A 13124-nucleotide genomic window follows, 5' to 3' on the forward strand; every position below is an offset into this window, starting at 1 on the left:
TTACTTTTTATTTATTTTTATTTTGTATATTAGCCTCTTTGAGCTATTATTTACACCCAAAAGGGACCTATTACATGTTTAGGACCGAGGGTGAGTTGCTGCATACCCAAGATCAACGATTTGCATCTGAAGGAGACATGTTACTAGCCCAGGATCGAGAGGATGAACCCTACGATCGAGAATTTGAACATGATGTGCACATGAGACTGATATTGTCTGTTGCACTTTGGACTATTGTTATTGACCATGGACTAATGTTGTTGCACCCTACAATCGAGAATTTGAACTTTCTATGCATCTGGGACCGATGATACTAACTAGGGACCGATGTTGTTGCACTTTGTTCGACCAAGGATGCAAATTCTGACCGAGTTGGGTCATACTTAGTTAAAATACATGTCATGGGACTGTGGAGGCTAACCACGGTCCTTGTGCATGTTTTCATATATTTTATGTTTTTATTTAGGCTTTAGGCTTTCATTTTGGTTTTTGTTGGCTTTATTTTTATGTAAGTTTGTGGCTTATGTGATCATAGGTTAGCATATAATTTTTTTAAACATTGTAAAGCGTAATTGATTTTAAAATACGGTCAAAGTGAATTAGAGATCTTAGGGGAGTTGTGGGACATAGCGTCTAAAAAACTTTTTCTCACAAGTAATCAAACGTCGAACTCAAATCTCTTAATTTCCTAATTTTTATAAATTTGGTGGCGACACTCTAGTCGTGAGGAAATTAAAAATTGAAAAAATTTAAAGTAGGCCTATGACACATTTCCCATTAAAAAACTCTTAATCTCTTTTAGATTCGACGGGACGGTAAATTATGGAGTTGTCTAAAAAGTCACATTTTTATAAGCTTAAAATTTCGACATCAAAATTAATTCACCTCACATTTGACTTATTTTCAAAACTTAATATTTTTAAAATAGAGAGCCTAGAAAAATTTTCAAATTGTCGACCCGTAAAAAATTGATCACAAAGGTAAGTTGCTCTCCTCCTTCTGTAATTGGGTTCATGTATAATGATTCCAATAAACTTGAAATGTGACTTAGAGCTTCTACATTGTACATGTTTACTGGGTTGTTCCAAAGCTTAAACCATATTTGAGTTGTTTTCTTTGGTTTGCTTAGTAGGTTCAATTCTTTCGATCATCTCTCCAATTTTATACAATTGGATCAAATATAAGTATTCCCATATTTTAGAATATCATTCAAGTTTGATCTCTTCTTGAACTGAAGAAAATAGAGATAATGTATGTTTGTAGAAACTTTTTCTAGTCCCTTCTGCTCCCATTGTTTCATTAAGGCTTCATTGGTGACTGAGAAGGATACTATGCTCTTCCATATGTAGTTTACAACCACTACATTTTCTCATTCCTTAACACATTTTCCTTTACTTTAGTTTTTGGTAGTTTAAATTTAAAAAGAGAATTGAGTACCTTCACTTTTGTTTTAACATTTGCCCAAGTAGATTTTTCCTTTATAAGCATGATCATCTACTTTCTTTCCTGTATTATTTTTCCAGACTTCGTTTACTCTACAACTAGAATTGTTCCTAATAGTATAGGTCTTTGATTTAGGAGACTTCATCAGTTCCCTTATTGTTTCAACTGACTAGTTTACTTGTTAGGATTTGTATCTCCCAAATCCGACCAGCTTGAAACAATCTGTAAAAAATACAAGAAAGAAGAACACAAAAACACACAGATTTATAGTGGTTCACTCAAATTGAGCTACATCCACTTCAGCCACCACCAGATTTACTATGAAGAAGAAGGAACACAAATTTTTTTGCCTCACACTTTATCTCTCTAGAATTTTGTCTATCCAATGTAAACCCTTAATAATTACATATTTATAGGGTAAACATTCAGGTAATAAACCTAAATAACTTTGGTCAGGCCCAAGCCCAAAACTAAAAAAGATAAACCCAATAAACTCTAATTAACAATGTAGAGTTTATTATAAGTGTAGGCTCCATAACTCAACAATCTCCCACTTGGAGACTAACTTCATCATCTCTCGATCGGTAGTGGCTTTCTATTCGGTTTCTTAACGAAGAAGACCAACTGAAGTTGCACACAACTTCAGTTTCTCATTTGTCACAGCTTTCGTCAACATATCAGTTGGATTCTCACTCCCGGGAATCTTCTCAAGAGCTAATACTCCATCTTCTAAAGTTGACCGGATGAAATGATAACGAACCTGTATATGCTTCGTCCTGCCATGATAAACATGATTCTTTGCCAAATGAATGACACTCTGACTGTCGTATCGCAACACACTTCCCTCGTAGTCTTGACCCAATTCTTGTAAAAAGGGTTGTAACCACATCATCTCCTTAGCAGCTTCTGTCACAGCAACATACTCTGCTTCACAACTAGAAAGAGCAACAATCTTCTACAATTTTGATACCCAACTGATTGCAGTACCTCCCAGAGTATAAATGTACCATGTTGTGCTCTTCCTACTATCAACATCACCACCATTGTCAGCATCAACATATCCTTCTAAACTCATATTAGACTTTCGAAAACACAAAGCGAGACCCGTACTTCCTCTTAAGTATCGTAGTATCCACTTTACTGTTTCCCAATGTTGTCTACCCGGGTTGCTCATGAATCTGCTAACAACTCCCACTACATGTGTTATGTCTGGTCTTGTGCAAACCATCGCATACATAATACAACCAATGGCAGAGGCATACGGAACAGTGGCCATGTAATTTTTCTCCTCCTCTGTTGAAGGCGACTGATCTTTAGATAGTCTGAAGTGACTAGCTAAGGGGGTAGTAACTGATTTTGCATCATACAAGTTGAACCTGCTAAGAACTTTCTTCACATATTCTTCTTGTGAAAGCTTGAGAACTTCTTCATCCCTGAAAATTCTCATCCCAAGGATTTGTTTAGCAGCACTCAAATCCTTCATTGCAAACTTTTCAAACAACTCTTTCTTGAGCTTGTTAATCTCATACAAGCTTGCTCCAGCAATCAACATGTCATAAACGTAGAGAAGAAGAATAATGTACGATTTATCAAACCTCTTGATATAGCATCAATGATCAGCTTCACACCTCAAAAAATTGTTACTTTTCATGAAGCTATCGAACTTCTTGTACCATTGCCTTGGAGCCTGTTTCAAACCATACAGACTCTTCTGAAGCTTACACACAAGCTCATTTTTTCCTTTGATTTCAAATCCTTCTGGTTGTCGCATATAAATCTCTTCATCTAAATCACCATGAAGAAAAGCAGTTTTGACATCCATTTGTTGAAGATGAAGGTCTTTTTTCACAACCAAACTCAAAATAGTTCTGATTGTCATCAATTTAACTACTGGAGAGAAGATCTCATTGTAGTCAATACCTTCTTTCTATTGAAATCCTTTCACAACCAACCTTGCCTTATACCTCATGGTTTTACATGTTCTTCTTTAATCCTGAAGATCCATTTGTTGTGAAGTGCTTTCTTTCCCTTTGGTAGCTCAGTGAGCTCCCAAGTCTGATTCAACATCAAAGAGTCCATCTCATCTTTCATAGATGACTCCCACTTAATCGATTCATCATATTGTATTGCTTCCTCATAACATTCAGGTTCACCTCTATCTGTCAACAAGATATAGTTCAGAGATGGAGACCACCTCTCAACTGGTTTTCGATTCCTTGATGATCTTCTCAACTGTATAACTGGTGTTTGCTGATTTACCTCTGGGGCCACGTTCTCAACGATTTCATCTTCAACAACACATTGTTCTTCTTCGACAACCGGTATATATTCAGCTGAAAATTGTCTTAAATCGACTGTACTAGTCTGTTCCAAATTGGAATCACCATCTGATATCTTCCCAACACAATCTTTGTAGAGAACCTGTTTATTGAAGATAACATTTCTGCTACGAATGATCTTCCGATTTTGATTATCCCATAAACGATAACCAAACTCGATATCACCATAACCAATGAAAAAACATTTATTAGACTTTGGATCAAGATTGCTCATATCACATTCATTAATATGAACATATGATAAACATCCAAACACTTTCAAATAAGAAAGGTTTGCCTTTTTATTGCTCCAAGCTTCTTCAGGAACCCAAATCCGACCAGCTTGAAACAATCTGTAAAAAACACAAGAAAGAAGAACACAAGAACACACAGATTTATAGTGGTTCACTCAAATTGAGCTACATCCACTTCAGCCACCACCAGATTTACTATGAAGAAGAAGGAATACCGAGTTTTTTGCCTCACACTTTATCTCTCTATAATTCTGTCTATCCAATGTAAACCCTTAATAATTACATATTTATAGGGTAAACATTCAGGTAATAAACCTAAATAACTTTGGTCAGGCCCAAGCCCAAAACCAAAAAAAATAAACACAATAAACTCTAATTAACAATGTAGAGTTTATTATAAGTGTAGGCTCCATAACTCAACATTACTATCTTTTTATACTCTTCATTCTTTAGTAAATTATAGTCCTTAAGATAATGTACAATCAATTGGACGATTATTTGCTATATTTTTTCTCTTTTTTGAGCACAATCTCTCTTTTTTGTATGCATCAGAAGTTTTGTGATTTGATTTTTCAGTCCAAAGAGATTTGTTATTTCATTGTAAACCAACCTTCTAATTTCTTTCTTTCTTCCCCTATTTTGCTGTTCATTTTCTTCAGAAATTTTAACAGCAATTGGTTCCTTATCTTTGTTGCATTCCTATTTTTCTAGATAACTTTTTCAGCAATTCTATTAATTTCCTTTTCAGTCGTATCCTTTAAACCTTCCATCATAAATTCTTTGACTTCCTTATCCTTATTGCTTTTCTTTCTTTCCATTTTAATGAAGAACATAAAACAGCAACAAAGTAAAGCAATTACAAAATATGGTACACCAGAAACCCTAGTTATTACAGAACATGGTAAACTATAAAGCAAAAATTTCAATCAAGCTTTGTAGATGAATGACTGACCTAGCTATTAGAGTCGATACAGTGTTGTTCGTGTCGACCGTGCTTCAAATTGACAAACAGTGCACGATTCTTGCGATTGCGGTGAAGAGTTGATCTTTTGAGAAGAAACCCTAAGCGACTAGCAACCGCGACCACAACAAATGAATCGTGACCTAGATATTGTGTCGTTCATATCGATCTTGTTTTCATAATGAGAGAATTTTCTTTTCCTTTGCCGTAATTTTCGTCGTAAAATATCGCCTAAAATCTCCAAAGTTTTTCTCTCTCTTCCTAGGGTTGATTTATTGAAGTTTTTTAGTTAAATAATATTATGTAATGGTAAAATATAAACATTCTTAATTTGGGACACTGTTATAATTTGTTTGTTAAGTTGTCTCCCTACAATTTATTGGGAGAAGTTGTGAGAGTCTAAAATTTCGTCAAATATCTTGTTTTTTGTCTGAAGTGTTATTTATGATAAGATTTTGACGAACAATAAATGTATGAAAAAATGTTGTAGTATGATTAGTTGTATATACCTTATGAATATTGAATCATCGTCTCACCTTCTTCTACATTGTCATGGGATGACATATATTCAGAGTCTCATTTGGAGTATGACTGAAATTCAATGGGTGATGCATAAGTTTATCGGTAGTTGTTAGGAGGTTTGGATCAAGACGACATATATGACGAACCTGAATCGCTGGGTTACTATTTATATTATCTTTTAGTGGACCACTGAAAATGAATCGTCGTACTTTCAATGACAGGTTGTATTCGACCGATATCATCCATATCGCCATTATTATTATGTTATCTAAAATTTGTTCTGAAAATATCTGTAGAATCATTGGGAACTCATCGCCATCTTTAAAGATTTTTGTGCATGTTAAGCTAATCTTTTGGTGTTCGAGGCTTACATCATTGTTTTCTCTTTTTATTGTCTTTCATAAATTTTAATTTGTTTTGTTATACTTAAACTACTCTTATTTTATAAATAATTTTCATAATCGAAACACCTCGAAACCATATTTCTCTCCACTATCCCCATTAGGGATGACAATAGGTACCCTACTCGTCGGGTAGTGAAGTACTCATCCCCAAGCCCAATTTTTATTTTACTACCCGACCCCAAACCCGAAGGTACAGGTATCTCTATTTGTATCACATCTCTGATTCGTCGGATACCCGATCCCTGACTGGTACCCATTACCCGATTAAAATATGAATTTATATTTATTATTTCTAAATATACTAAATATTAAAAATAAAATTGAAAATATTACTTGCATGAATTGCATAGTTATATTGTAAAAGTTGAAAAATATAATACCTTTGATGTCATTACATATTGGAGTTCAACAAAAACTAAAAATAAGGTGAAGAAAATTGAAAAAATGTTGAACTTGAAAATAAAATATGAAGAATGAGTAGAGAGAAATAAAATATTTTGTTATTAAAAAGTGAAGTCTTATATAGAAGATAAATTAAAATGATGTTGGAGTGGATTATGGGTATGGATAACATTGTAAATTTGTAATTGTGGTAATGATGTGAAAAGTCATTTTAGACTTTAATATATATATATATATATATATATATATATATATATATATATATATATATATATATATATATATATATATATATATATATATATATATATATATATATATATATATATATATATATTAATATTTATATTTGGAGTATCACCTTCTTCTACATTGTCATGGGGTGACAGATATTCGGAGTCTCATTTTGGAGTATGACTGAAATTCAATGGTGATGCATAAGTTTATCGATAGTTGTTAGGATGTTTGGATCAATACGACATATATGATGAACCGTTGGGTTACTATTTATATTATCTTTTAGTGAACCACTGAAAATGAATCGTCGTACTTTCAATGACAGATTGTATTCGACCGATATCATCCATATCGCCATTATTATTATGTTATCTGAAATTTGTTCTTAAAATATCCGTAGAATCATTGGGAACTCATCGCCCTCTTTAAAGATTTTTGTGCATGTTAAGCTAATCTTTTGGTGTTCGAGGCTTACATCATTGTTTTCTCTTTTTATTTTCTTTCATAAATTTTAATTTGTTTTGTTATACTTAAACTACTCTTATTTTATAAATAATTTTCATAATCGAAACGCCTCGAAACCATATTTCTCTCCACTATCCCCATTAGGAATGACAATGGATACCCTATCCGTCGGGTAGTGAAGTACTCATCCCCAAACACAATTTTCATTTTACTACCCGACTCCGAACCCGACGGAACGGGTATTTCTATTTGTATCACATCTCCGATTCGTCGGATACCCGATCCCTGACTGGTACCCATTACCCGATTAAAATATGAATTTATATTTATTATTTCTAAATATACTAAATATTAAAATAAAATTGAAAATATTACTTACTTGCATGCATTGCATAGTTATATTGTAAAAGTTGAAAAATATAATAACTTTGATGTCATTACATATTGGAGTTTAACAAAAACTAAAAATAAGGTGACGAAAATTGAAAAAATGTTGAACTTGAAAATAAAATATGAAGAATGAGTAGAGAGAAATAATCTGTTATTAAAAAGTGAAGTCTTATATAGAAGATAAATTAAAATGATGTTGGAATGGATTATGTGAATGGATAACATAAATAATATATTTATTGTAAATTTGTAATGATGATATATTTTTTAATATTAATATTTTGGGTATCGAGTTTGGGTTTGGATTTTGCATACTCTTCATTCTCGACCCCGAACCCGATCGGGTAATCCATTTTTTCCTCGTCCCTGACTCCGAATTCGATTTAAAATACCCGAATTCATTGTGTATCCAAGGATATTAAGTATATGGTACACATAGCCATCCCTAATCCCTGTCTCAATGCCTCTCCAAAGACCAAATTAACTTATACTTGGCCTCCATATTCACAGATGTTGAGTGGTTTTGTGGATCCTTATCGCTCGGTCTCTTGAACCGCTATCATCCTCGTCGAAGCACCCTCTTGAGTCTTGACCACCTTTGATATTAAAGATTCCAGTTTGAGAAGCTTCCTCCTTCACAATATGAAACATCAAACATCATCAATGGCGAAGAAAATACTTTATACTATGGAAGAAAAAAAGAGAGGTATTTACAAATTGAAGTGACATAAAATATAATAAAAATAAATTAGGATAAATATTAAATTTTGTCAATAGTTTAAGTGCATATTTATGATTCTGTCTTTGTTTTTTATAAAATAAAAATAAAGAGGATTACTGACATGTGGTCAAAAAAAATAGAAGACAAAAAATAATTTATAGCGTATGCAATTGAAACTTCATAATAATTCATATTGTACACATTTGTTCTTACTCAGACCAAAAACCGTTATTCCGCGATCACGATTCGGCGTACAGATGCGAATGGATATTCGATTCGGAAGGGGTGGAGGCTTGATTACATGTCAAAATCTGTGTCCGACCTCACGAAAGCCACCCAGTTTCGGACCATTTTGCTCCAGAAGAGATTCTCAGTCGCCGGAGCCTGAGAATAATGGCGCCGGCAACGATCAGGGAGGTATGTCGTAGTTCACTCATGTTGTTCATATGAACTCTTCTTTAAATTTCATAAGGATTTCACACTAGAAGGATCGGATCTTAATCTTATTACCACTGCGGTTAAGTCCTGAATTTGAATTAGGGATTTGCAGAAGCCATTATCAATAGACACTTGTGGTGGTAGCTTTGTAGATGGCTAACTTGTGAAACAAATTAATCTGATTTGTCAGTGAGATGTCCTTGTTGATTGAATGAAGCTCGAAGCTAACCCTAAGAATTGAGTTATAATTCAATTCTTATGTTTGGAGAACACATAGAATTGCAATTCTCAAGTAGAATGGATGTAAATGAAACTAAAAGAATCAGATATACTCAATTCCTTTGAAATCACTATCTTAAGTCATTAAGAAAATAGAAGATTTGGAATTGGACCCAATTCCTATTCTAATTCCAGTTTTTGGTCATGGTGAGCATGGTCTATAGAATGAGGAACTCCTATAACACATGAAAACATTATTGGTCAAATTTTAGTTAAATTTTGTGTTAATTCCTTTACCACATTGTACAAGTATTTGTGATTGTTTGACAATTTCTATTTTGAGAATTGGTTTAACCTAATCTAGTTGTTTAGGGTCTACCATATAATTGAAGTGGTTAAATCAAATCCTAGGAGGTTACAATGACCACATTAAGTCACAAAAACTATATTACTCCTACCCAAAATCCACTAACCATTGTAAACTCTAATAGTTAGGTTTAATGGATCGATGAATAATTGAATATCAACCAAGATGCCCTGCAATGACTTAATGTTGGATAAAACAGGACAACTTTGAAAGATAGATCTAATTTTGATTGTGGTATGCAAATGAGATGATAAAATCAGGGCTAATAATATCATTTGTAGTTACTTGTCTTTGAAAATTGTCCTGACAGGTAAGAAGTCCTCAACAGACTGGGACAAAGCTTGGTCGAGCTTCAAGAAACAAAGCAAGAAAAGCATATTCTCGGGGTTTTCGCCAAATAAATATGTCACTTGGAATCCTCAACAAACCAACTTTCCCCTCTCGGAGGAGGTCGATCCCATCAAACGCACCGAGAGGTCGAACCTCATGTTATGGACCAGTCCTCAGTTCACTCTTGTAGGAGCCATTGTGATAGTTACATTTCTTTTGGTTTACACTATATTAGCACCAATCAAGTGATTCCAATGAATCTTATTTTTTTTCTTTAAACAGTTCATATGTAAATTTAAATATCTTCTTCCCAAATGAAAATCTTGAATTCGCAAGTATGGATGATATGTTGTTGGCCTTGTTGTTCGTTAAATTTATGAATATATGTGTCTAAGTTTAATTTTTACATGTGAATACATAGAGTGAGTTGCTTTTTAAAACACAAAAGAGATGATAAATGTTTCTCAACAGCTTTCAAAATTAAAAGTTTGCACGAAGAGATAAGATAGTGAGTGGTTGGTGTAAATCACACCCTAAAATAAGTTATTGGAGGCCTATTTTCGATGCGGGGGTCGTTTAGTCCGATTGGTGGATGGACAACCTCAAATGAGGTTTTTGGGTAAAGCAGCGCAGAACATCATGAGAGGGACGGGGAGTCGAAGGGTCACACCGGTCATCAGTCAATTTTCCCAACACTCTTTAAGGGCGTCTCATGTGTCCGGATCCGGAGAGGCTATGTGTTGTACTGTGCATGTTATTAATAGTAGGGGGATGGCTCCAGAGAGGGGTCGGTTCTCGACTAGACTCCATTTCCACAACCAAAGGAGTGAGAGGTCTTCGGTTGACACACAACTTATGCAGAAAACTCGACCCAAAGTGGTACAACTGGAATCTCGTGCGGCCCAAGCTCAGACCTTTACAGTAGTGGTAGGCGAGTTGTTTGGGTAGACTAGATGAAGTCGGCTCATGTCGGACCCAAATCTTTTGATTTTTCAACATTAGAATTGCGCCCCAGAGTTGTTGCTATCTCATAAATAAAGAACATAAAAGAATAGCATTTGATGTAGACTTATCCAATTAAAGCCATTGCATTGGGCTCTTCAAACGTCCGCTTGGAATCGAAGGCGTCTCGGGCCCAGACCTAATTAAGGCATCTTTTGGTATGACTTCAATTCTCGGGGAAGATATGTTGTTCTATGGAACAAATTTAAAACATCATTTATCATATCAATCGATAAGTGTATTAAACCGTTAGTCAAAGAAGGAATCTGATGACTCGTTGATGGTCGGTTGGTTAATATTGAGAATTTACAAGTTGTTGCGCCCGGACACTTTATAATATCCCATGTAGATATGGAGGGTGCATGGATTCAATTATTTAGAATGTCAACGAATATGTGGAATTAAATCTTCATAGTTGAGCCAACATGTTTTTATGAGCCTAAGATCGAGTATCCTTCCTCACAACCACCGAGTTGCGATGCCACCTGAATATCGAAAAAAGGGAGTGTAGACGGGTGGTGGAGTATTAAAGTTGAGGTCATCAACCTCCCATCCTATTTCGGATTTGTTGTCCGAACAATAAGCGGTTGATTAGGTAGAAAAGAGATGTTGGTCACATGTGGATGATATCATCCAAGTCACCCTTATTAGAACTCTTTATTTTGAAATTAAAAATAATTATTATTCAGTTTTCATTCACGATGTATCTTTTTAGGAATCGGTACATTCTTAGCTAGATTATGATGTCAATGAGAATCTTTTAATGAAATTATCAACACATAATATGAAGTTGAATGAAAACAAATCCCCCTTGAGGTAGGTCCTTGAATTAAAGAGACTAAAGTGTGGTCCAAATGTGCTCGAGCTCATTCGTATACTTTTCACCCAAACCCATTTTTTATCGAACAACTACCAACGTTGTCAATTGAAAAGTTAAATGATCTACGGTATCAGAGTTATATGCAAGAGGGAACGCGTATCTCAAAACCAAGAAAGAGTTATTCTGATTATATTTCATCAATGATTAGAAAAATTATTGCTTGACACGTTTATGAAATCAATGATGGTGTGAAGAGATGCGTCATTAAGTCATTATTGAGAACTCTTGGTTGTGACATATATTGTTTTAGTGAGACTAAAATTTGTAAGATTAATTAGTAGATTGTAAGAGATCTATATAATTGGCGGTTGTGTGGTTGGGAGCCTCGTGATTCTATAGGGGCATCTCATGGAATTCTTGTGTCATTGTGGAAAAAATTGCATTATAGTAAGTAGTTGTTGTATGTGTCATAATGAAGTGTAATCAGCGACTCACTTATTTGTACATTATCATTGGTGATTACTCCATTTTGAATGATTTTTTGAGTTTGATGTATAATATTAAAGGCGGTGTCGATAACAGTATTGAAAAATTGGAATCCTAACTCCTTCGAACATTAATAAATACTTTTATATATATATATATATATATATATATATATATATATATATATATATATATATATATATATATATATATATATATATATATATATATATTAGGACGGTAATCCCTTCTTCTAGTCTAGTGGCAATAAAAGGTGGATATTTTTAGTCTCCTTGAGTTCTGGAGTTCGAGTCCGTTAGTCGGCAAGTTTTGCACCTAGTTAAGTATTTGCGGGTTATGTGTTTAACCCGTTGTCTCATTTTTTATATAAAGACGGTAGTATTATCTCTCACATACATGACTTCAAAAAGTGTTTTAAGTGGAAATCAATTTTAATATTGGTCTCTTAGGAACCACTCTTGTCATTTAAGTTATCTTTAGGGATGTAAGTAAAATCGAATCGACGAAAAACCGATCAAAATAATTATAAACGGGTCTTATCGAGTTCTGACACGTTCATAAATTTTTGTACCGACTCTGGCCGATTTGGTCGACGATTTAGATATTAAAAAATCGACAGTTTAATTGATCGATCGTGATTATACATATTTTGATATCTCTTTTAATAAATGTCTTTCTAGCATTAGATGTTTTAAGTGAAAATCGAACATTTCGATTTCATCTGAAAGCGTTTTGAGTTGAAGCGAGGATCATGGTTGTGGGGTGTAATGCTAATTCTTCTTAATTCAAAAAAAAAAGTGAAATTCGAACATGCAATATTTGGTACTCTTAAAAAATATTTATTAATTCTTTAATGATGAAATATATAAACCGACTTAACCAATCTTGTAATCGATCAAACCGATCATCGTTTAATCGCTAACCGACATATGAAGATTTTGAAAAGTTGACACCAACATTTATAATGATTTTTTCAGTTGAATCACTGGAACTACTTTTAGTACCTTAGTAGATTAATACTCAAATGTATGCTATGCTAAACATATGAAACTTGAAGATATTAACTATTTATATTATAATTTATATAAAAGATATATAATATTTTTTATCATTAAAAATATTATTTGTGTTCCTACTGAAACCAAATTATAGTAAAACAAAATCGAGAAAAAATGCTCTAAGTTCGTAAATGCACATAAACCCTAGACAATGGAAGTAAGCCTATATTTCCAAATGGAGATATTTACTTTTATTATTGAAATATCAAATATTTCGTATAATATTCAAATTCCCCAATATATAATATATAGTTTTGAAAAAGACT

At 33.7% G+C, this 13124-nt stretch overlaps 1 protein-coding gene across 1 annotated transcript; it reads left to right on the forward strand.

Annotated features, from left to right (window-relative positions):
• The first annotated feature begins 8308 nt into the window (after positions 1-8308).
• On the forward strand, positions 8309-9875 carry LOC124931350. The gene is made up of 2 exons (XM_047471795.1): positions 8309-8534; positions 9452-9875. Exons 1-2 carry the CDS (start codon positions 8375-8377, stop codon positions 9718-9720), a joined length of 429 nt encoding a protein of 142 aa, XP_047327751.1. The 5' UTR covers positions 8309-8374; the 3' UTR covers positions 9721-9875.
• Positions 9876-13124: the final 3249 nt, after the last annotated feature.

Source organism: Impatiens glandulifera, chromosome 3, assembly GCF_907164915.1.
Source record: "Impatiens glandulifera chromosome 3, dImpGla2.1, whole genome shotgun sequence".
Classification (NCBI taxonomy): domain Eukaryota; kingdom Viridiplantae; phylum Streptophyta; class Magnoliopsida; order Ericales; family Balsaminaceae; genus Impatiens; species Impatiens glandulifera.